The sequence below is a fragment of the Scophthalmus maximus genome, chromosome 7, assembly GCF_022379125.1.
Source record: "Scophthalmus maximus strain ysfricsl-2021 chromosome 7, ASM2237912v1, whole genome shotgun sequence".
Classification (NCBI taxonomy): domain Eukaryota; kingdom Metazoa; phylum Chordata; class Actinopteri; order Pleuronectiformes; family Scophthalmidae; genus Scophthalmus; species Scophthalmus maximus.
The window spans coordinates 18,891,199-18,915,814 of NC_061521.1; the positions used below are offsets into that span (position 1 = coordinate 18,891,199).

Here is a 24,616-nt window from a genome sequence, read left to right on the forward strand (position 1 = left end):
TATCTCAGCAAATATTAGCAGATGAATCTCTATTAAATTTGCTACAGATATTCCTGGCACCCAGAGAATTAACCCTGATGACCTTTGGCGACCCCCCTGACCTGAAAGTCGCCAAACAAATATCCAATGGATTGCTATGACATTCCATACAGACAATCATAATGAACTGTAATGACTTTCATGGTTCCTTAACGTATTATCGAGTTAAATACATTAAATGAAAATCTGATGACATTTCCTGTTAGCCACAGCTGTACTTAGCACCAATTAGCCAACGGTGGCGTGCTAAGACACTTGACAAAGATGGTGGACATGCTTAACATGTGTGCCCGCATAGCTTAAGCATGTTAGGGTTGTCGTTGTGAAAAATGTTTGCATGCTGTACATCTTTACACAGGGGCTAGCGTGGCTGTAGACTGCTGGTCTCGGTTTTAATGGCAATAATCATATAGTTTGTTTATTACAGTTTTTTTTTGGGGGGGGGGGGGGGGGAAATGTCACACACCCAGAACATTCATGCCACTTTTGTACTGCAGGGACTTTTTGACGATGATCTGAGGCTCCTTGGTGATGTTGGCCAACAGCCCCTCCATGGTGGTGGCATTGAACTGCTCCACCACGGCCACCTCCGTCTTCTTTGTGACCGTCTGGATCTGAGGTCACAAAGGGAAAATATTTCAGTGCTGAGGTTATTGACAGACACTGGGGCCCATTACGATCCTAAATCACAACTCCACTGACAATCCCCGAGTTTGAAATGAGTTTCTCCACAGGCACCAGAGTGGGCGTATCACGAGGAAATTCTTTTTCTAATGTGTATTTGGAATGTATATTGATAAATCCTCTGCAAAGCAATAAAGACAGTCCAATGACAACCCCTTGTACAAGCCCTCAAATTTCTAGACATGCAGGCGAACTGTACGTTTTGCCGCACATGATATTCTATGCTAAGTGATGCTAAACTTTGCTCTATGTATAGATGCGTATCATTTGTATTTTCCAACCATTACCTGCTGGAAACACGCCTGTACCAGGTTCTCTGGGAACAGGTTCCTGACCAGATCAAAGAAGGCATCCAAGCTGGACACGTCGTCATTTTTCTCGCCCTCGCCCAGGTTCTCCTTCAGTTTGGGGTTGCCAGGGTGGATGACTAACACCAGGATGACTCCCAGGATAGCGGCAATAATAGTGGTGCTCATGTAGTAGACCATAGCTCTGGTGCCCAGGCGACCGCTGGATTTGGCGTCCAGACCGGCGAGACCTGCGGCCCAAACAAGCAACATCATTGTTTACCTGGTCATTACTTGGTCCTATTGAATGGAAACGTTGACTTAATACTGCAGAGCACGTGGGGCTGAACGCAAAGACCATTAGGAGATTGCATCACAGGGTTGGATCATGTGCACGATGAACGAAATGAAATACTGTCAATTATGATTTCACAATCAGGATTACAATTACAACAGGTCTTCTTCATCATGTTTCTAACAGTTTTACAGCATTTAGAGTTCATTTGCCCTCGCAATTAAACTCAATAAATAAAGGAGCTGCTCACGCACAATATCAAGTTGAAATTCTAATGCCATACGTGGCTGGTCACACCGCACCTGTGATTAAACTGGAGATGATGAGTGGCAGGATCAGCATCTTCAGCATCCTCATCAGGATATCTCCAGGAAAAGAGATCACCATGACGATGTCCGGGTGTATTGGGGAGGCGACACGGAGCAAGCATCCTGATACAGCACCCAAGATCACACCTGAAGAGCGGAGAGGGTGAGTGAGTGAATGAAGTCACATTGAGAAGTCAGAGAAAAGCAGAGACGGATATTATATATCCATCTCTGCTATTATATTATATATATATATATATATATATATATATATAAGTATATATACAATTTCGCCTTAACACTGACTTAAATAATACAGTCCCCAGCCGTATCAATTGAGTTGTTATGAGCTGTACAAGAGGCTGTCAGCTGTCAGGGAGGGACGGTCGAGGAGATAAAATGGAAACCTGCTCGGGGAGAGTAGATCTCGTGGAGGATTAAGATCAGATCTCTTTGCAGCATTGGGGCTAAGAGGTTTTTTTTGAGGATTCTATATTCACCAATGAAAGTGAAAAGAGACTAATACTAGCACACACGGGGAGAGGTAGTTCACCCCAATCTCCGGTTCACCTTGTGCCTCACTGGGATATTTCAGCTATCTAATTGGTTTTTCTAGGCCTACCCCATTTACTCTAGAAGCCTGAACATTTTGAAAGTTCAGCCCCTCTCTCACAAAGCCACTGTTGACCCTTGACTTACTGTATGCCTCCTCCACTGCACTTCTGCCCAGATGTAAAGATGACCTCTGTGTCCTCTGACCTCCATGCAGCGCGGCCCACTAGTTCCCCGGTACTTGGCCTCTGTCTGTATCAGGCCACACAACACTCCCTCCCCACCTCCCTGGGCTGCACTTCCTCTGCTACCACACCACTGCCAAAGATCATACATCCCAAAGATGTTGTTTGACAACACACACACACTGGAATCAAAAGCTGTGAGCTGTGCTCTGGGATTCAATTTGACCTCCAGTCTCGCAGCGTCCTGTGGATTCCGCACACTCAATGGTTTTGGATGGCACTTGATTTCCTGTGCCTTCCCTGTGGCCCACTTGCAAGTTCCCATTCAGCCTCTTATCTGCCAAGTGACAGATGATCAATGATCATGCTGGCTCACTTGCTTTGCTAGAGTCCGGCCAAGTGGGGAGAGATGTACGCATGCGTGCACACCAACACACATGAAAGCAGGATGCAGATAGGGAGGCACACACATGGCTAAAGGAAACATACACACACACACACACACACACACACACACACACACACGCACACACACACATCTGTATTCTTGGCTCATAGCTTAGCCATATAAAATGGTCAGATTGGGAAGGGACCACATAGGTGTCAGACACAACAGAGTCTAAATGATATGTGTTGGTTGTGAACACTATTCTGATTTAAGGCCTATTACCACAAATTGCATCATTACTTTCATGCCCTTTCCTCTTCTTTTCATTAAACCTCCCCCCGCGGCGCAGCGAGGCCCCTGGCTATAATCACGAGACTTGTCATGCTCCGCAGTTTGGCTGTCCAGTGCCGCAGAGCTGAAGGACGGCAACAGGTGGCACAGAGCTGGGGAAGGTCAGCACACCCAGTCATCTCACTGCCTGGTACACTGAGCGAGCACAGATGGCATCTCCACCTCATTTCACGAGCGAGCTGCATAATGGAGCTCAGATTTAACACAACGCCGGTCTCAGTGGTGGTGCGCACCTTCGGCACGCCCTGGGAAAATTAGAATGAAAGAATGAAAAGTTTTAAACAGTGACGGGGCGACTTACCGAGAACGGTGAGTGTGAGCAGAAGGTTCTTGCACATCGAGGAGCAGATTTTGGCACATTTGGACTGAGGCCTGGCCTCGATGGGCTCCAGGTGACTCTCGTGCATCCTCACCTCCACTTGTTTAGGCATACTGTTGGCACTGCGACAGACGACAAGAAAAATACTCAGCAAATGCACAGCAATCGAGGTGAACACTCTCTTAATCAGCGTACATCACGTGGTCGCGCTCTGTTGCCTGTGGTCACAAAATAGAGCAACATATAACAGAAATCAGATATTCCGCATGTGCATAGTGTTTGACAACCATAGTTAAAAAAAGCAGTGCATGATGAAAAACGTGTTTTCAAGCTGTCAGCCCAAAACCATTCATGGTTATCGTAAGATACAACAGATCTAAGATAACAACAAGCCTGAAGAGCAACACCTCAGACACTTTGTTGCTCTGTAAAATGATAAAACTGCATTTATTTTCTGGGATTTTGGAATAATTTACTTGTAAACAACTTCCTGGACAGGTTTACTGTGCATGAAGAAATAGGATTAATAATAAAAACAACTTTGCAGATTAACTCTATTCTGAAGCAGCATTCTACAGAGAGGTGCCGTATTGCACATTGCATTTGCATCCACAGAACAGAGCGGTATTTTGCAAAATCAAGCAGTATTTATGTAATGTTATTAATGAATTACTGCATGAAGCACTGACAGACACTGACAACTAATCCCCCAGTGAATGTCTTTGGGTATTCATAATTTAAGACAGTAATGAAAAGGAGAAACAGATGGATAGACTAAAAAACAAAACAAGAAAATTCCAAATTGACAGAACAGACGTTGCACGAATAACAGAGAGGAGGAGCAAACGTATCGTCTGTTAGTACGTATATACTCTCTTATACATCCTCTGTCTCAGCGATGACGGCAACAGAGTTCATTTAGAAATCACACAAAACCTCGAGCACAATCGCAGGAGTGAAACAGAAAGGGAGAAACAGCTTTATATTCATTGTCCCCTCGAGAGGCGCCGGAACAATCGATCAAATTGCCTGACTCGTTTTGACGTATATTTTGTCTGCGAGGAAATAGAAATATCCCAATGTTGCTATTCATCTCCACAGCAGGCCGCCGTGACGGATTTTCAAAGCGAAGCAAAGAAAGAAATAATGTGACTCTGACCTCTCAACTCACCCCTGGGGTTCACGGCCTAAAACTCCAAAACAGAAGCCTCAATGGTGGAGTCAATTTTTTTTTGTCCTCATCCCCTCCCCCCCGTAGTCCACGAAGAAGTCAGAACACCTGATCGATATTAATCATGTGGGCTGTCGGGTTTCTTTTTCTTTTTTTGGGGGGGAAAGCTAAAACTTGATCAAAGGAAAGAGAGGAAGCTCAAATCAATAGGCTCGGAGGACTTCCTTGCGAACCAAAGGCTCTTTATGACGTTATTGTTGTTGGGCAAGTAGTCGCTGATAATTCCACATGAGCACACAGACAACAAGGAATCACACACTAAGACACACCTCCCCCGGCTTTGTGTGCTGCTGCATTATTGTGAGCTTGGCCGCATAGGACGACCACCTGGGCAGCTTCCAGGCGCGCAGATGGACGCGTCCCATCTCGTCTTGTTAATTTCAAAGTGAGGTGTGAAATGGAGAAAATACATGCAAACAGCCGGCAAACAGTCGCCACCATCACACTCTACCGCTGCGTCATTTCATGCTTCGGACAGAAGCTGGATGAATTAGTAAAAAAAGGCCCAGAAATAAAAGGCAGAAAAGATTACCATGAGATCCCATTCCACGAGAGGGATGACTGCCGCTAATTGAATTTTTTCTCTCCCTTTCGCTATTTTTAGCACGAAGAAAGCGAGAGGAAGCAGATGTTGGACGTCACAGAGGTCGGATATTATTCTGTCATGCTCCTCTCATTAGCACTCCTTTCACCGAGTCAGAGACAGATGAGGGAGTGGGCTTGTGCGATCCCAATGAGAGATGATAATGAAAATATATAGCAGAACATTACACTGCAACAGAGAGATGTTATTCCTTGTTTCTTTTATGTTATAGAATAATTTTACTCTCATTTACTTACTTTCATTAACACGGCATTAGCTCAGTATTGATCCTCTCGACTCGAGAAAGAATAATTCTGAGATATTACATTTTTTTTCAGCCTCATACTTAAATGGATTTGAGCTGATTCTTATGGAAGCTGTGAATACAAAAGCCTTCACTGCGACGTTAATAGCCTCTCATTAACTGTGTGACTTTCTGTGACTGTGATTGATTTTGACGAAAAAAGTCCAGTAGAACTTAAGAATTCAAAAGTCCTGACACACACACACACACACACACACACACACACACACTCCTCGGTTTCTAATGAGATCATTTCCTAATCCACTTAATCCAAAAGGGTTAGTCAGATTAATTTCATTACAGCACCGTGAAGCCATGAAGAATCCGTGCAGGCAGGTCTTAATAAAACTACACCTGATGTCCAACTAGGTGACACACAATCCAAACTGAAAGATGTTCAAATGATCCGAAATGTACAATTTGCTGTTGTCTTGTACGCCAGAGAAGTTCCCCCATTGTCTGCTGATGCATAACAACTTTTAGCTTGACATTGGATGTGTGTGTGTACTCAACCATTAAGTGACTAAAGTGAATGACGACAAATAGAAGTAAAAGTATATTATGCCTGGAGCTATAAATGGGAGGCAGAGTACTTACTTCATTTCTGGTGGAGTTGAGTTAAGTGCTATATACATTGACTAGGATCAAATCTTCAGCCTTTGGTATTTGAAGAGTGAAACTGTGCGCAGGATCAAAACTGCTCCATCCTCCCCCCCCCCCCCCCCCCCCCCCGGCAAAAAAAAAAAAGAGTTGTTGCCAGATGTCAGCGAGTAAAAGTTCCCAGGTACAGCCGGTGGCTGGAAACACCGAGCTCTGCTGACAGCTAGAGGCTCTCAGCCGTCCGTCCACCGGCCCGTCCGAAGCGTCCACGGAGGGGAGCGAGTCAACACAACCCAGACGGCAGACCCATTCGCAGCCGCAGCAGCCTGAATTGCCCCATCCCGATGTCTGCAAACACCCCCCGACACCCCAACCTCTCTCAGCCCCCACCGCCCTGACTCCAGCACTATCAACGCCACACACAGCCAGCTACACACCAAGACACACGCACACACACACACACGCACACCTAGGAGAAAATAAATACCTAAAAAGAAAAAAGCAGAGGGAGGAGTCAATATCGGAGCTTAAGAGTCAAATCCATCAGGGATCCTCCGTTCCCCTGGACCCTGTAATCCCCCCAGAGATCACACTCGCGGAATCCTCCAGCATCGAGGGATAGCAGAGGAGAGTAGCCCTTTGGCTGAGAAGGGAATAAACGACAAAGGAATGAGGGATGGAAGATTTAATATCCATAATGTTGTCATTGTGGGGCTTTGAGGTCGCCACAGATGGACAGCAGAGAGAGGTTAATGTTGTCTGTAGTTGCTGCATCATATTATCATATCACACTAGAGCCACTGTGTAAAGCTCCCTGCAAATGGGTATGTGGTCACATAAGACCCCTCGTTAATACCATTCGATTCGAAGACACAATAGACATAGAGTATGTGATGTGCCACCATGGCGAGTTCAATAAATAATCATTTAAAAATCAAGGGGAAGACGGAGACAAAATGTACGTCTTTTAGGTACCGGTTAAATGAATCGAGTCACACACTCTCCGACACATCCCCATTACCTATACAACTCCAAAGGCTCTGAAGTCCAAAAGCACAAATGACCAACGTGATTCATGTGAAGGATGGTGTCACACTGATTTCCCTCTAGTCTCCCAGCAGCATGGGACTTTACATCGTATTGAGCAGTATCACATTATTCTAATTAGGGAAATGTGTTGGAAGGCTATTTCCTCTTCAGACAAACGACCGGCTGCACAACAAAAGCCAGAGGAATGCCGTCTCCGTCGGCGAAGGTTGTGTCATGTGAAATCACTCATCCTAAATCCCTTGACATGTCATACTCATTCAAAGGGCCCTCTCCCGGGGAAAAGGGAGCATTTTTTTGGGACGAGAGCGAGGGACCAAGACAGAGAAGAAGAGGTTACGGGGGGAGCGAGAGGGACACTAGGGGAGAAGGGGGTACTGGGGTCACACCAGTACCAGCCAAAAGAGGGGCCTGCGAGGGGAAGGCCGAGGCAGCCATCCCTGCTCTTGGCTGGTACCATGTGAAGCTCTCTGCTTCCTCTCTCTTCCTTCTGAGGGGCTTTGTTTCACACGCAAACAGTGGCAGTGGCCCCAACTCGCCCGGCCAAGCGCCGCATCCAAACTGGCAGGGGTGAGAAAAGAAAGGAGGGGGCTTGAATGAGATGGGGGTATATGGGTATAGGCGAGAGAGGGAGGGCAGTGGGCATGTCCAGAATGCCAGTTCTTTTAGGCCACTGATGTCATGCCTGTGCCCACCGTGGGAGAGCAGCGGAGGGACCGAGGCGCCCCTTCCCCCCCCCCTCCGCAGTCTCTTTTTTCCAGGATGAATGAATCTCTCAGAAGCGGCACCCATTGTGTCCCATAATCGACAGCGATTATCCCGATTTTATGCTGCCTTCCCAGTGTGAGGAGGCTCCCTGAGTGCTGGCATTGAGGGCCGCCGCGATGCAGCAAGGACCACGAGGGGTTGTCCTAGCAACACTTGGTGGCTAAGAGAGAAGGGGATGAAGGGGGAAGAGGAAGCTCAAAGCCACACACACAAACACACAGCCTGCACACACACACACACACACACACACACACACACACACACACACACACACACACACACACACACACACACACACACACACACACACACACACACACACACACACACACACACACACACACACACACACACACACACACACACACACCATAATAAGATGGGATGAAGCTTGAATGGATCGACAAACTAATACATTTACCTCACCAAAGAAAATTCGATGAGTTATGAAGTATTCAAACCCTTTTTTTTGGCATCTGCATTGTCAATGAGCTACTCACAATTTTGCAAATCAATGCCACTCTACGAGGCACAGCTTACATTTTAATTGACAAGTTTGCATTGGAGACCGGTTGTGTGGTTGCACTTGTCTAATTCAATAAATTGGTATCCATGCGTTTGCACAGAGGGAGATGTAAATGAGAACACCAGTTTCCCACTGGTTTCTCAGGGGGCCCGATGCCCGTTCTCATGACTGGTGCATCACAATATACTGTGAGGTAAAGACAACTGGAGCGGGGCCAGAAACTCCGGATATATCTGGCCCCCCCTGGGCCTCACAACCACTTGCCATGCAGTGGGAAGAAATGGGCTCACACATAATGGCTGTGAAAAAGCCCCCCCCCCCACAAATGAAGCTCTTAGCAAACACTTCAGGTTGTGCTGTGCATAGGAAGTGGAAGATAAATTCCAGCATTCGTATAAAGGGGAGCATTGTCTCTCTGCGCCTCTCATTTATGTATCCCTAGATAGTTGTTGGGATGAATGCCTTCAGTGATAGATCAGCGAGATGTGTGGACCGTCATGCAAATCTGGTTTACTCCATCAGCAGTGGAACCTACTGTTCTTTATTGGCGCAATCAAAAGAGGAGAAGAAGACCCTAGCAAGAAACGGTATCTCCTTGAAATGGAGGAAGAAGGTGAACGTCGTCTCAAAATTCGTCACAGCCTCAACGCTAAAACACCAGAACCTGATCAACACAACACTGTCGCCTTTACTCCAACAGCTGCCAAAAAGAAAATTCATCTAGATTAATATTAAAATAATCTGTGTTTCGATATCTGCCTCTGACCGGCAGAAGAATCATTTGTAAATTTGTGTGTGTGTGTGTGTGTGTGTGTGTGTCCGTCCGCTGTCTGCATATATTCATGCATCTCAGCTGTTCACTGCACTCATCCAAAGCACACAAACACACTTGGCCCCAGCTAAAGCAGATTGTATCTGTTCAAAAGAGCACAGTCTTTGTTTTCTACATTTGGTTGATTTAAGAGAGTGACCCCGAACAAATGTAGGTGTGCGGAGTCACTCGGTGGTCCACTTGAAAAGCAATCTTGAACTGCTTCCAAGCGAAGCCTGGAGGGAGAACACAGTCCGATCAAAGACTGGCCGAGAGCCAAAGGGAATGCACAATGAACAGATTTTTTTTTGCTGATATTCACCCAAGTTCATTCCATGCTGCCTACTCACCAGTTCCGGACTAAATGGACATAAACCTGTCACACAATATGTCAGTTTAAGGTCCAATTTCAAAACATCAAATGAGTAAGTTTGTCACGTTTGACTTAGTCTTAGTGTTGAACAGACTGTCGCCTTGACGGAGCAAAACAGAGCAAATATTAACAGTTATTAGAGCATGTCATTGGAAATGTTGAAGGCGGATTTATTTATGCACATAGATAGAGATTCTTTGAACGCCATTAAATTTCAATTGTAAAGACTAAGGGGCCGCAGTTACCACAAATGACCCTGAGCGTAGCAGGGAACATGCAAGTATCAGTCGGGAGATAAAGTTTTCACAGGAATTCACAGACATGCATATGTTGACATCTGGCAGCAAATTGTGTGATTTTCTATGACAATATGTGAAAATATTGGGATGTAATGATACAGTACATCGTCTTTTCTCTTGGAAAAATCACACTGGATTTGTCTGCAATAGGATGCTCAGTCTGTCGTCTTTTTGGGGCGAGTAAAGAAATTCTTTTTTTATTTTTTAATTCTTTGATCGTGACTACCCAAGAGTATTGCAACATCATATGGTATATAAGTGTTTGGCCCATAGACTGACGCATCTAAAAATGAAGCCAATGCGAAAGTGCCTGAAGCCTGTATTCTCTGGAATCCCCAGCAGAGGACGACTCACAATAATAAATAAAAATGACTCTACTTCTCACTTGATTTGTAACGTCAGTAAGCGTTTTCCTGAGGAGTTTACCGTCTTAATCTCTAGTTTCAAGTCTTCTTCAATACAGCATGATGTTCATTTTGTCATTTGTGGTCTCATTTAGATTAAAATGGACGATAAAGCATCGTATACATTGGAGCGAGGTAATCACCAATTGACAGGTGGTCCGCGCAGTGGACGAGCTCTCAGTCAGACCCACCCCCAGTTCTACCATTCGGTTGCATAAAAATGTGTAAACTCAAGGCTTCAAAACGTCAGTTGACAAACCAACAGGTGACGTCATGATGGGTTGTGGCCACCAACATTGTCTCTGACACCAAACATGTCCTGAACAGTAAAAAAAACACACTGATGCCATCAAACCAGAGGTCAGGCTTCTATGATATGACAAGATTAGACTGCCGCACACTTTGCATGCAATAATCAATCAATCCGACAGTTAAATATGGCATTGAGGTCCAGAACAAATGCATATTGAAGGGACTGTAATGTTTTTGTGACTGTAACGTTATGTCAGGTAAATGTATATCTGTTTCTTGTTTACAGAAACAGTAAAGTATCATCGGTCGCCACCGGAGCATTGCGAAACGCTCCATGCGTTCTCCCCCCCGGTTCCTGCTTTCATCACATTTTTCAATTTTTACCATTCTGTTTTACAATCGGGGTGCAACGGCAATCCGGGCAACGCATGACTGAACCATACGTGCCTGTCCCTCAGCATCCTCTAAGGTTTCCCTTTGTTTCCCTCGACTCTTTGTGTCAATAATGAGACGGTCATTAGAGGGAGCCTCTGGGAATCCCGAGGCCAGTGTTGTAGTCGTCTCCGATGTGACCAGTCCCACTGTAATTATGCAATAACTGCCCATTATGCCGGGGAGTGGTTGTCATAGAAATGAGTATGGTGATTCCCATCCATCTGGTTAATACCGACAGGGAAACCAAGTTTGATGGCGTGTAATCAAACCACAGCTCACCAGCTACAGCTGGGAACTCAAATATAATGGCATGCTCATCCCCACATTTTTCCCTGTGCACCTTCGGGTCTCATCTTTGCTCTCTTTCTGTTGCACTCCACGTGAAATACCCCCCGGAAAAACTCGCAGGTAATTCACGTGCCGCGTGCCGTCCTGTGCAACTCCCGCTGTTTTAACGGTGAGGCTGTTTTTTTTTTCTTCTTCAGTTGGGTCCTGCAAAGCTGCTGTGGTGGAAATCTTAGTTTCCTCGAGAAACGGACAAATAAATCATTCCAATAAAACAAGTTTGTCTACAAGTCATATTTAACGGGAGCAAAGGTCAAGAGTACAACAGAGTCTGTTCAGCAGGTTCAGAGCTCGTTCACCATGGGATGGTTCAGAGGTCCGACCCAGATCACACAGAAAAGACATCTTAAATAGCAAGGCCAGGGGCGGCCGGGGTCAACAAGAGCGTTTGGCCCTTTTTATCTTTCTAAATCCTTCTATCATGGCCAAAATGTCTTACTACCCCATATAAACCAGCTGTTCATTAACTCCTCATAAACCCCACTTCCCTTATCTGCATTTCCACACCGGGCTCAGCTAATTCTAACTTCCCGTAAACAGTCTTTCCCACATACCAGAAACACAATTTAAACAGAGTATATGTTAATACATGATTGTACGAGAAATTGACACTGAAGGGACTTTGTTACTGCCCACCCAGTGTCCCCCGTCCCCGGTGAAGACCGGTGGTGAATAAGAGAATGAACTCAATGAGCCTCAATTGTCCCTACAAGAATATGAGTTTAGTACAGCACATAACTGTACGGAGAAGGTTCTTGGTCTTACATTCAGGACAGCCGAACCAAAAGCCTTCCATGAAGACAATAGAGGCATTTCAGTGTTATATCAAACAGGAGGGGGCAGATAACAGGTCTAGGTATCCTAAAGTCTTGTCAGGATTGTTATTCTGACACATTTTATCCCAGTGCCGGGGACAGGGTGGTCGTTCCACACAATCACGAAGCTGCCCAATCCAAAGCATTCCTGCAGAGGCGCCCGGACCAACAATCTGCGAGACATGAGGTTGGTTCAGGCAAAATATCCATCGCACACAATATTAAAAGATGTATTAGTCACAAAACTGTCCGAACGTGCCCAACCCCCATCGTTTGCCCAAAGCTGCTCGGATGAAAGGTCAGCGGAGCAAAGAAGATCATCCATAGTCATGTGAGATTTATTCCCGCCGCACCTCCCCGCAGCCGCCTCCGTCGGATGAGGTGCCACACACCTCTCGCTCATCCCTCATCCCGCTTCTCCTATAGCCCGCTCCTGCGTTCACGTCGTCAGCTGCGCATGAAGCAGTGCTACAGTAGAATCATTAGCAAAGGCGCATGTGTTTGACAGAGCAGGCCTGTACAGCAGCACGCGGCTTTTGATGGCTTCGGCCCGATCCCCACGGGGCCTCATTAAATCAGCCAGTAAGGCAGGACCACCCCACCCCCTACTGCAACCACCGTTATGGCACACCCGCTACATTGCCGAGGAGGGGATGTCAGAGACAGAGATGTATAGTAGACAGAGGGGAGGGTGGGAGGGGCGAAAAGGAAATAGACGCGCAGCAATGTGTGGGGGAGGGGTGAAGGAGAAAAGGGTTTGGCTGATGAAGGTATAGGGATGGAGACAAAGGAATAAAATGGCAAAACACAGGAGCGAAGGTGGAGAGAACGGGTTGGACGAGGGTCAGACTGAAGTGATCAATCGAAGTGGGGAATGAGACGGAGGTCTTCCCCCCAGCGATGTGACGAGCGTCTGTGTTACCAGCTTTTATCTTCTGTGGCCACATGAAGCGCTGACATCTGTGTTGGGGCAGCTGGCCCTGCGATTGCCGCACAAATCGCGTTTCATACATCGCTAGACTCACCTGCCACACTCAAACTTAGATATATGTAGACATGCTCTCACTGTGCAACGCCCCTCCGCCCCTCCACCCCACCTCCAAAACACACACAAAAATACTGCACTGTTTGTCTGTGCTCAAAATAATGTGTAGGGGTCCAGTCCTGTGGTATATCTGCGGCGGGATGAGGAGGAGGGGGGGGGGGGGGGGGGGGGGGGGGGGGGGGGGGGGTTACAGTCTCACTCAGGATTTGCCAATAACAGGACTAAGGAGGATGGATGTTCTCTCACTAATTAAACACTGGGGTCTGCGGAGACTGAGCCGTGCCCTGCTCTCCTCACACCACCCCGCAGTGTCGCCAGAAAGGGCATTCCTGCACATCTGCACACAACTCATTAAATATGTAAATAGGATGTTATATCTTGTCCATCTGAAGTGGTTTAGAAAGAGTTTTCCGTGTAGAGATAAGATAATCTCGACAAAGGTTCCGAAATAGATTGATCGAAGACACCTTTTACAATTTTCAATGCATCTTTAGAGATGTGAAAAAAAAAGTGCTATGTGAGTATCATGCTGACCATCCTCAGGCATAAGTGGTGAAACTATAGTAGCTGCATTCTTTCACTTACAGTGCCAAACTGTACTGACTGCTCTCCACACAGCCGACGCAAATTCATAGATATAGATTTCAACTTATTTCATAATGACCTGCTTGAATAATAAGCACAACTGTGCTTTCCTGGAAATGTGCCATATGGTATTTACCGACTGCATGCCATGCTATATGCTCATTACTGTAAACATAAGCTGGTACATATGTAGACATGGCCTGTGGCATATCATATTCAAGAGGTATGATCATTAAAAAAAAGTCCTTGTCACTCCGTATCTGCACCGCGGAAAACACACCACATCAAGGATGACCAGAACAAAACAGGGAAGCGCATCGGGAAGGCAGGGAAGTGTGACAGAGCTGTCAGCGTCTCACTCTCTCTGCCTCATGGTGTGTGTGTGTGTGTGTGTGTGTGCGTGCGTGCGTGCGTGCGTGCGTGCGTGCGTGCGTGCGTGCGTGTGTGTGTGTGCTCTCGTCCCTTCATCACTCCGGTTTTTTTTCGCCCCTTTTTGTTACACAAGCAAACAAACACACACACACACACACACACACGCTAGTGTGATGATGGGCGACACATTTTCAGCAGAGGCAGATATTTTGTCTTGTTTCTCGGCACCGGAGCTCACAGGACACTGACACAGACCAACAAAACCTTTTGAATTGTGAATAAGAAGTGGATATATAATCTGAGGGAAACATATGGCTTGTGTTTAAACAATGACTCCTTTAACCCTTTTGGAAAAGCAAAATTGGAGTGTGTGCTGTAAGATCAAGCCTGATCTGACAGCCCTAAGCCCCGCGCGCCTGCTTTCCTTTCAGGACCACTGCACTGACTCTCTTCCTTCAGATCCACACCCTGTGTTTTTCCTCAAAGATCCCTAAGAAAGATCCTGAGATAATACGAGCGAACCGCCGCCTATTGCCGACTGCCGTTACCCGTGAACGGCCGCAGGAGGGACCCCATGCCGCTGCTCAGGTCGTTGTTTTTCTTTCCGTGTCGTTATTCGCCGCATACTTTTGCCAAGCTATGTCAATATTTCTTCAGTCACACGCAGCACTGGAATGCCACCGAGAGTTTAAAGAGAACACGCGCTCGCTCTGCCGCTGCCAGATTCCGACAGGCTGCCTTGTAGTCGCAGGTCGCATCAGAAGGTCTGGGCAGAAAAAGTGTTTTTCGACACACTTCCACAGTGTGATCTCATCGTGGCCATGCTCAGACGACCGTAAACCCCCTGCGGTCCAGATCCAAGGCAACACAACGCAAATTCCCCTGAAATCCCCGTCGACCGTGATCCTCCTGTTATGAGAGGAGAGAGGATTCCCATTGATGTCAGGGTGGATCTGTGCAAGCGGGAGTCCGCACAGTGTATACAAATGTACTACATAAATCTCGATTCATATCACTCGACAGTGAACCTCGACAATATTCAGCCATCCAACTATATAACTCCTCCCACTTCTGCAGGACGGACAACCGAAACATCAGACACTGAAAAACAGTAACACCATGACCATGTGCAAAATTATCTCTTTATCAAATCACTTCCATTATTATATTTACACCATAACACTTACATTAATATCGTGTGCGATATTACTTCTTCTCCTTAGTCAATGTCGCTGCCACTTCTTATATTTTAGTTTAATTTTTTTATTTCATTCTTTTACTTTTTTGAAATTCATTTTACTTGTTTTTCTTTTCAGGCACTGGTCTGCTTGCGTTTACTTCTTACACTTGATGCTTTTAATTACACTAGACATCTCTATGCTCACTTATTTTTGTATACTTTTATTATTTGCACAATGAAGTTTAATCTCATCTCTCGTCTTATTTACGATTGTTGTGTTTTTTTCTCGATGCAAAAGGTCCATTCATAACCTTGCCTCGCTACAAGGAAACTATTAAAGACAATCTCATGTAGTCAACAAGCACCTGTAGACTTCGTCAGACACTTCCAAGGTGAATGTCCAGAATGATGTCAAGATAGATAGAGAGATGGATGGATAGATAGATGGATAGATAAATGCAGCTCCTAATTAACCAGTGCATAATGTGGTGAGCCAAAAACCTCGAACAAAACCCTCTCTGTGTTAATCATCCATTGAGGCAGGCCGCTCTTGGAACACGCCACCCCTTCCAGAATAATGGGCCACTTTACGGGCCTCCAAGTTAGTTCACAGAATCTAGAGCTGGGAAACCGCTAGCACGGGGTTCATCGGGAGGGAGGGGGGGGGGGCAAGTTAATTGTTTCCTCCGTTTTTTGTTTTTGTAACCCCCCCCTCCTCTTTCAGTTCTGAAACGGGGGCAGACAAACAGGCAATGAAGGGGATTGTTGTGTGTTCCGCTGGACAAGTGGGTTGAGGTAAACAAAACTCCGACTGTGGGGTTCGTCAAGCTGGGCTGCTCCGGACGGGGATAGGCCGAGCAGTGGGGAGCAGCGCACATGCAGCAGGGGGATTGGTCGGGGCATGTGTGGGGTAGGAGGGGTGAGGGGGGGGGCGGCGGGGTGAGGGTGAATGGTCCTGAGGGGGAGAGAGAGAGAGAGGGAGAGAGAGGGGGGTTTATTCCGGTAGAAGTAGGAGGTGGACCTGGGTGCTGATGCTCCGTCCTCCGAGTGTGGGCATTGTGTTTGTTCTGCTGAAGTTCTCATGCGTGTCCCGCTCTGGCTCCCGAAAATGTCCGAAAGTGATGGAGGCTCCTCCGAGATTAAGCGGACGAGTGGCAACTCGGCTCGGTGCTCCCACAGCTCGGGCTATTTACATACTCAAGGGGAACATTAATGCCGACCGATCCCCTGAAAAGCTGAACAAAGACGCACACAGACCTGCCTCGGGGGCCCATTACGCACTTAATTGAGGATTTGTGGACTAGTAAAAAAAAAAAAGAAGGGGGCCAAGGAGGAGGAAGGTGGGTGAGATGGGGAGGGGCAGTGAGTGAAGTGGGTAATGACAATGGATTCATTTGAATTTTAACTCTTTTTATTTATTTATAGGGGATCGTGTGTGTGTGTGTGTGTGTGCGCGCTGGCAGTCACCTTAGAGTTCAGCTGATGGCTCAAAAATAATATCTGGCCTCATCCTTGTCACCATATGGAGCCCCTAGGCATTATCAAATCCTTCTTTTTTTCCAATTCATCCTCTTTATTCCCCTTTCACTGATCCCCCCGCCCCATTATCCTCATTATGAAACTGTCATAAAAGCTTTGCTCTAGAAAGGAAAAGGGGCTGAGGAGACAAGCAGCGAGAGCATCTCCTGCAGGACATAAATTCAGTCGTCATTTCTACAAACAGAATTAAACAAAAACTATTCTCCTTGACGCATTTCTCTCACACATATTTTGAATCTTCTCGTGATTCTTTAAAGAGATGATGTTGCAGTCAAACAGCGACAGCTCTATTGAACAGATTTATAGAGTTTAAGTGAAGATAAGCTATTAGAAAGCTTTATTGTTTCGTATTGCAATATCATCAAAGCCGGACTGAGCAGCAGGAACACCGGGACAGATCCCCGAGGGCCGCCGCATCGGTGGGCGTGTTGACTGTCACCTGGTGGGTCCACGGACCGACCAGTCGCGTCAGTCTCTTCCCCAGGCCTCACCCGCCAGTCACAACCAAGTTGTGCGAGCGGATAAGTCCGCGGTTGAACTTCTCTCCCGGTGTGTCTCGAGGCATAATGGATACAATGGCATATAAACCAAAGCACCTCCACCTTGCAACCAATGTAATGTCTGTCAGACTGAATCTGGTGACGATCCTTCAGATGGAGTCTTCAATTTGTTTTGAGCAAATCACTCAATGTGCTTCAATTATGATTCTTTTGTTGCCGCACAATGGGCAGATTGTCTCTCAGTGGCATGGTCTTTGGTGCCAAGAGGAACGAAACAGAACAAAAACGAGACCCCCCCTGTCCAACCCCCATCTTTTCCTTTACCAATCGCTCCTGGAGCAATTTCGTGACTCCCCCTGCTGACCTGGATTCCGACGTAGCAGGTGCCAGTGGGATGTGGGTGGTTCGGGGTTTCCGGAGGACATTGGCGATGGTGGCGGGGTGGGTGGGATGAGGCCGTCACTGTACCAGTAAACGTTGACTCAGTCCCCCCCCGGGGGCCCCAAGCTTGTGTGTGAATGTCTAACGGTAACTGTGAGAACCTACCGCATCTGAGTCATACTGAAAAGACATTTCTCAGAAGTGTTTTTAAAATTCGACAATTCGGAGAAGGACCTGGCAGGTCAGCTACCCTTACCATGACCTTTGACCTGTCTCTACCAGATGGGACCAAACTCAAAACTTCCCAAATGCACAGGCTACACATCCATTTGTAAAATGTCCGACTTCACTTTTACACGTGATACACAACAAGATAGTTGAAATAATAACGATAAAATGTCATCATCATCTTCATCAGAATTAATGTAAATCAATTTGACTGCTTGCTTAGCACGAATATGATAGAATTCAAATTTGGAAACCTTATTCTTGTTCTGTTTTTGCATAATTATTTCTTTCAAATTAAAGGTATTTTCTGTATTTTAATATTTAGATGTATGTGTCATGTGATTTGTAAACCTTTAGTGTCATGTAAATTTAGTTTTTTTTAACTTATGTGTAATATAATGCTATTTTGTATACTTTTATTCTTATATGCAATGCTTTTTTTATTATATGTTGTGTTATAAGTTAACATAACTCAACTAAATGTACATCTGTGTTCACTATATTTCCATCCCATGACAGCTGTCATCATGGCACGACAGCATACGGGATAATCCTCAGGCCAAATATAATTCCATCTAGAGAATGTTATTTAAAAAAAAAAAGAGAAGCAAATCCATATAGATTAATAGCAGAAAAGTGTTCATTCAATGATAAACACACGTGGTCTCCACTCATGGAGGTTATGTTCCCTCCCGTCCTGTGAAATAAAGAGACTATATTCCGGCAGGTTAATGATCGCTGAAGAAATGCCTCGACCGAGGTCGGCAGAGATCTATCGTTTTGCCGCCCAGCAGCAGACTCGTTGGGTGAATGCCTCTGTTTCTGTTCCTGTGCAGTCACACAGAAGTGAAGGGAGCCGGGCTCTTTGTTTGGTCAACCCCATGGGAAAGGCCCCACTCTGTTCAGCTCTCTGAGAACTGAACCACTGATTCTATAGGCAGGGCTACAGGGGCACAAAACAAAAACAAAAAAGTGAGCATGAATCCCTCATAGTGGGAAGATTCACACCCGGAACACGGCGGCGATGAGGAGGAGGAGATGAATCACGATTCAAGAGCTGGTGAAGACGGGCACGGGGGGGGGGGGGGGGGGGGGGAATCAAGTGCAAAAAACGAGATTGGGTGATTGGAGCGGCCGTGAGAGACGAAAAAGAGAAAGAGTATTGAGAGAGCGAGAAAAGAAGAGACAGAGACGGACGAGCATGAGGGCGGTAAAGAGTGAAAAGAGGAACTGGATGGCACTTTGGCAGCTTCGGCGTGTTCCCATGAGGATTACTCAAGCACTAGAAGCCACAAACTGCCAGCAAGACCACAGAGAAGCTCCATGAATGGACGCACGCACGCACACTAACGTGCACGTGAACGCACAAACATCATGCTAGATGTCTCCCTCCTGTTGTATTTCACCTATATCCCGTCTTCGCTCTTTTCCCCACGCTCCGACGGCCCTTTTCTCCTCCTTTTTCTTTCCTCAGCTTGTTCTCCACCTCCTTTTATTCCTGCGCTCTCACACTTTATCCCTCTCTCTCTCTCTCTCTCCTTTTTGCAGGCAGCAGCGAGCGGTGGGGGTCTCACTTGGCCGGCGACAGACAGGTAACATATGCTTCCCACTTCTCACTTCCTCGCGCATGGGCAGGCCTCGCGGAGGAACGTCCAGGAGGAGACACAACCCCACCTCCTCCCCTCGCTCGCTCGCTCGCTCACTTCATCCTTTGGCCGTTATCTCCTCGGAAACAACAGAGAGAGCTCTACATTTTACTGTCTGTCCTCCTCGTCTTTTCTCACTTTCTGTCACTCCCACATATTCAGAGTTACTCCCCCGCTCTCTCTAACACTTCTCTGGCAGTGGAAGATCTCCGTTCATCTGGCAGAGGCTGAAGTGTTTTCCACATTGTTCTTGGGCTTCATTTGTTTCTCCACCGCATAACATCGTGGGGCGGTGCACGACATCAGAAGGCGACAGGGATAATAGAGGGGCCCCCACTGTATCTGCAGGTATTACAGTATACAACCAATTCTTGCCATTTAAAACATATCAGCACATTCTCTCCGTCACATATGAACATCCTATGAGATTCAATCACAGTAATCTTTCAGCTTGCTCCGCATTGCAAATGCAATTTTCTTTTGATCATCACTCCGCCTCTGGCCTCCCATCACCAGCCATCGCACGACCAGTATCTCACACAAATCCATCCAGCGGATTTCAACAATTATCAAGCACAGCAGACCACTACGACGGGCGATCCATAGAGCTTACCGAGATCGATTGGTGAAATTTCATTTTCACAGTCAACAAAGAATTGATTTTTTTGGACCAGTATGGTGTAACTTCCCCTTTCCCTCGCCTTATTATTTACTCCTGGCTTGCATATTGACACAACTACCCTCCCCCTGTGTGCGTTTGTGTGTGTGTGTGTGTGTGTGTGTGTGTGTGTGTGTGTGTGTGTGTGTGTGTGTGTGTGTGTGTGTGCACCTCACAGTTGAACAGAACAAAGACACACTCACAAACACACACACGTCCATGTAAACATCTACCCTGCCCCCGAGTACCCTGAGCAATTACCCTAATTAAGGTTACATCTTCACAGATGGTTAACACCACAGATTCTGAGAAATATGATTTTTGACTCATTGGACTTCCAGTCTGAGATCGGCGATGCCTGCGGGGTCTTTTCTGGGCATGTGTATGTGTGTGTGTGTGTGTGTGTGTGTGTGTTTGTGCATGTGTGCGTGTGTGTGCATGTGTGCGTGCGTGTGTGTGTGTGTGTGTTTGTGCATGTGTGCGTGTGTGTGCGTGTGTGTGTGTGTGTGAAGGAAAGGCTGGTGCTTTCATAATTCAACGTCAGACTTGATTACCTCCGACAGTTACGTTACATCTTTAAGCAGTTCTTTATCACCATCAGTGGTAACTGTGACAAACACATCTGAATACTGACGTCACAATGAATTGGAACTTGATTTTGCTTCACCAACGATATTGGAGAGGAGCTTCCTTAATGAGGGACATGGATGTGAAAGCTTGCATTATCTGTGAGGAAATTTCAAGTAATCCGGGCAGAATCCCATCAAATATTTCATTTACTTACATTAACACTCAGACAGATTAAATATGTTTACGTTTTTGAGCTGAACAACAACATTAATATGTTGAGAAGAATAGTAGATGTAAGCCAGAAAGACATTTGAGAAATCATTAAACATCCAGGAAAACAATTTGTTTTCTATCATTTCCTGACAAATGCAGGTAAAAAAATATTAATGGAACACGCCCAGATAAAAGTCGCTGCATGAATTGCCGAACGCTAATGATGCTCTTCTCTGTAAACAAATGCAAATCATGTGCATGAAGTGGCCCCAACACTCCCAGTGATGTTGGATGGGAATTCCCGCTGGTGAGAATTGTTTGTGATGGCCGCTTAAACATCCTCATTAAAAAAAAAAGACTGAAAATGACAGAAATATGTTTTTTTCTTCTTCTATCAAACGACTCATCCTTCATTCCCACATCAGGCAGAATAAATGCCACAGTACAGTAATGAGCAGCCTGTGGGAAAAGGACAAAACGCATTAGATGCATGGACACTTTCCTTCACAGACTCTGCCGACAATAACGCCGAAGGGCTGAGGCCTCTTCACATCACATCCCCTTCCACACAATACACAACCGACATGGAAGGCAACATGTCCGCAGAAATATCAAAAATAAACATACTCTTATCTGTTCCCATGGAGATGGAGAAGCACCACTGCCTGCAACAACATACTGTACAAACACACATTTGAAATTTGACCATAGCCAAGAGTACTACTGAAGGCGATCAACTGATGGTGCCAAGACAGTTGGTTTCCATGGTGACACTGATGGTGCAATCGGAAAACTGTGCGTGCGTGCGTGTGTGTGCGTTATGAAGGAGCTGGGAAAGGGGCTGCAACGCGATTGGCTCAAGAGGTGGGTGGCGATGGTAAGGCAATAATGAGCATTCCAGTTTTCCCAACAGGAGCCGTGTCCCCGGTCCGCGCAAAACATATGAAGTGCTCCCGTGATGAAAACACACGGACACGGGGAAAGAACGACAAGGGAAGATGAACTAGTTTGTAGAAGAAAATAAAAAACCCCACCTTAAATCGGTTTGACCATTTCCAAAACCCATCCCCGTCTTCCAATCTGGATGATTTAATGGTGAATCTGTCGCAGCAGTCCTAAACTAAAGTAAACTCGAGCAACAACTTGTTGACTGTAAGATCGCCACCTAAAGTGCTGCACTGTGTGAGCTACTTTCTTTTCTGTGCAGAAACACACAAACACGTCACCTGGCTGAGAAGATGGAATGATGCGCGCAACTGGCCGCGGACCGAGACCGAGTCCGGCGTTGGGTTCAGATGAAGCTGCTTTACGCACAATTCAAACACACAGGAGGAGAGAGACAATCAAGATCTACAACTGTTCACCGAGTCTGCACTGGCATGCACGGTTTTGACTGTTTGTTCCCTAGGATGCGATTGATAGGGCCAAAAAATAAAATAAATATGCATATCTATAAATGTTAGTTTGGATTTTATATTTGCAGCAAAGCAATTCGACTTTCATTCGATGAACGCACGAGTGCGTAATTTGTGAGAACCCGAAGAAAGATGGAGAGTAAAAGCAACTCCCGTCTGATCAGCCTTGTGATGTTAATGTGCATCTATATTGTTGACGGAAGGCGCTCCGGGACTTTTCACTGCAGCTCTCAAACCCTCATCTTAATCGATGACAATCCATATGGAATATGAATATGGAATGCGCACGAAATAAACATTGGCGCGTTTCTGTTGTCCAAATGGGAGGTTTGACAACAGCCGCTCAGCTTATTCTATGTTTTATTCCCCGACAGACGTGTCCCACCTGAGGTCATTTCTCAATTAACGCGGAGGTTTCAATTAACGCGTAACTTGTGGCGACGAACAACCCAATTCCGATGCGAGTCACCGAGGAGACGAGTCGCCCTCCTGCTCCTCACCTCCAGCTAGATTGTGCAGAGGGGGGAGAACAGGTGGGGGGGGGGGGGGGAACAAACTGCATCTTTACCTTTGTCGATTACCACGGTGAAAAAAAGTTGTTGGTCTGGTCCCCTCGCAGGCTCTTGTCGCATCCGCTTCTGGGTCGGTGGGCCACGGGGCGCGCAGCGTTTTCACAGACCACCACACGGAGGGATGTTCAGCTGGAAAAATCCGAGGAGCTCCGCAGCTCAACAATCCCACTGAATGAGCTCTGCCTCACCTCGCTCCTCGGCGTTTTACTCCCCCACCCTCCCCCGCCCGTGGCCCCCCTCTTTGTCTGTACTGCATGGGAATGCCAACTCCCGTTGGTTGAAGACGCAGCCTATACCGTAAAGCCGTCTCCCTCTCTCTTTCTCTTCTCTTCCTCTCACCCCCCCTCCCCTCTCTCTCCCTCACGCACAGATTCTCACACAAGTGGTCCCAAAACCTGTTTATGAGGAAATGAAGTGCCAAAACAAAACCCAACCCCAACCCCACAGCCCGAGTGTGTTGAATCATGTATTAACATGCAGAGGATGTGGTGTGAATGCTCTCAGCCTCATCCCTCTTATTGGACAATATGGGAGGTTTTAAAAACCTTCGTGGCTCATAGAGACTGGGAGCAGTGTTTGATTTCCACGACTGGGAGGTGTAGAATATCTCCTACAGCACATTTGGTGCTGAGGTTCACATTTGAACCCTTGTCAATCCTCATGAAACCTAATGGGTGCACCGCAAAAACGGGCTGCACGGTGGATGTGAACTGAGACCGGAGGAGAGGTGCTCGGGAACCTGTTTGACACCTCAGGACAGTGTGGGTGATGGCATGGCACTGAGTTGACGCAGCGTGAGAAAGTATGGCAGAGTATTGTGCATGGAGTCAAGGATGATGATGAGCAAAAAAGACGAGGACAAGAAGAAGATAATCAGAGGAGTGAAGAGGGAAACACTTACAGAAGATAACAGCAACTTGTCTGTGGTGGAAACAAGTCGTTGTTATTCAGTGTCAGGGCCGTAACTAACTATTATTTTAAATTTTTTCTTTTATGAATTGTGAAAAAAATTGCATTGCAATTCCCCACAACGCAACAACGTAATACAAGACTGTTTTATTCAACCCCAGTTTGTTTTCTTTTTAACCAGAAGTAACCTTATTTGGGCTGATCATTTAAGAAAGAGAAAGAGTTCTGAGAGGATAAAACTCATCAAGAGAGTAAAACTGAAATTTGTTCAAGCGATTTTGTCCGGGTCGGTGCTCTGAATGTGTTTTAGAGCACATTAGGCTGCAGATGAGATCATGGGGGGAGTGATGGAAAAGGAAAATTCCCCAAACTGCTCCAGATGATATTCCACCTTGCAAGTTGCTAAATTCGAACTTTCGCATTGTTGAATCAGACCAAAGGATTTTCGCCTCGCAACCATCAACACTGGAAAGAGGAATGCTCGTATGGAAGCCACATGAGAGAGTACAGTGTTATTCAGCCAGTGCATTACATCACATTCATGTAGCCGACACATTTTGTCCAAAAAACGACTTTCAATAAGTGCATTCAACCGTAAAGAT

At 46.3% G+C, this 24,616-nt stretch overlaps 1 protein-coding gene across 3 annotated transcripts in view; it reads right to left on the reverse strand.

The window, feature by feature from the left end:
* Window positions 1–23,315, reverse strand: part of LOC118314958 (excitatory amino acid transporter 2) — a 31,524-nt gene extending 8,209 nt beyond the window's left edge. Inside the window, exons 1-5 of one of the 3 annotated variants that reach the window (XM_047333157.1) lie at window positions 23,102–23,315; window positions 3,391–3,530; window positions 1,608–1,760; window positions 1,011–1,261; window positions 506–653 (exon numbers count right to left, since the gene is read on the reverse strand). In XM_047333157.1, the coding sequence (XP_047189113.1) occupies window positions 506–653; window positions 1,011–1,261; window positions 1,608–1,760; window positions 3,391–3,520 (682 nt within the window). In that variant the 5' untranslated portion in view covers window positions 3,521–3,530; window positions 23,102–23,315. Of the gene's footprint in view, window positions 1–505; window positions 654–1,010; window positions 1,262–1,607; window positions 1,761–3,390; window positions 3,531–6,123; window positions 6,263–23,101 lie in introns of those variants that run through there. The other 2 variants (XM_035641773.2, XM_047333158.1) reach the window with 2 other exon arrangements.
* Window positions 23,316–24,616: the final 1,301 nt, after the last annotated feature.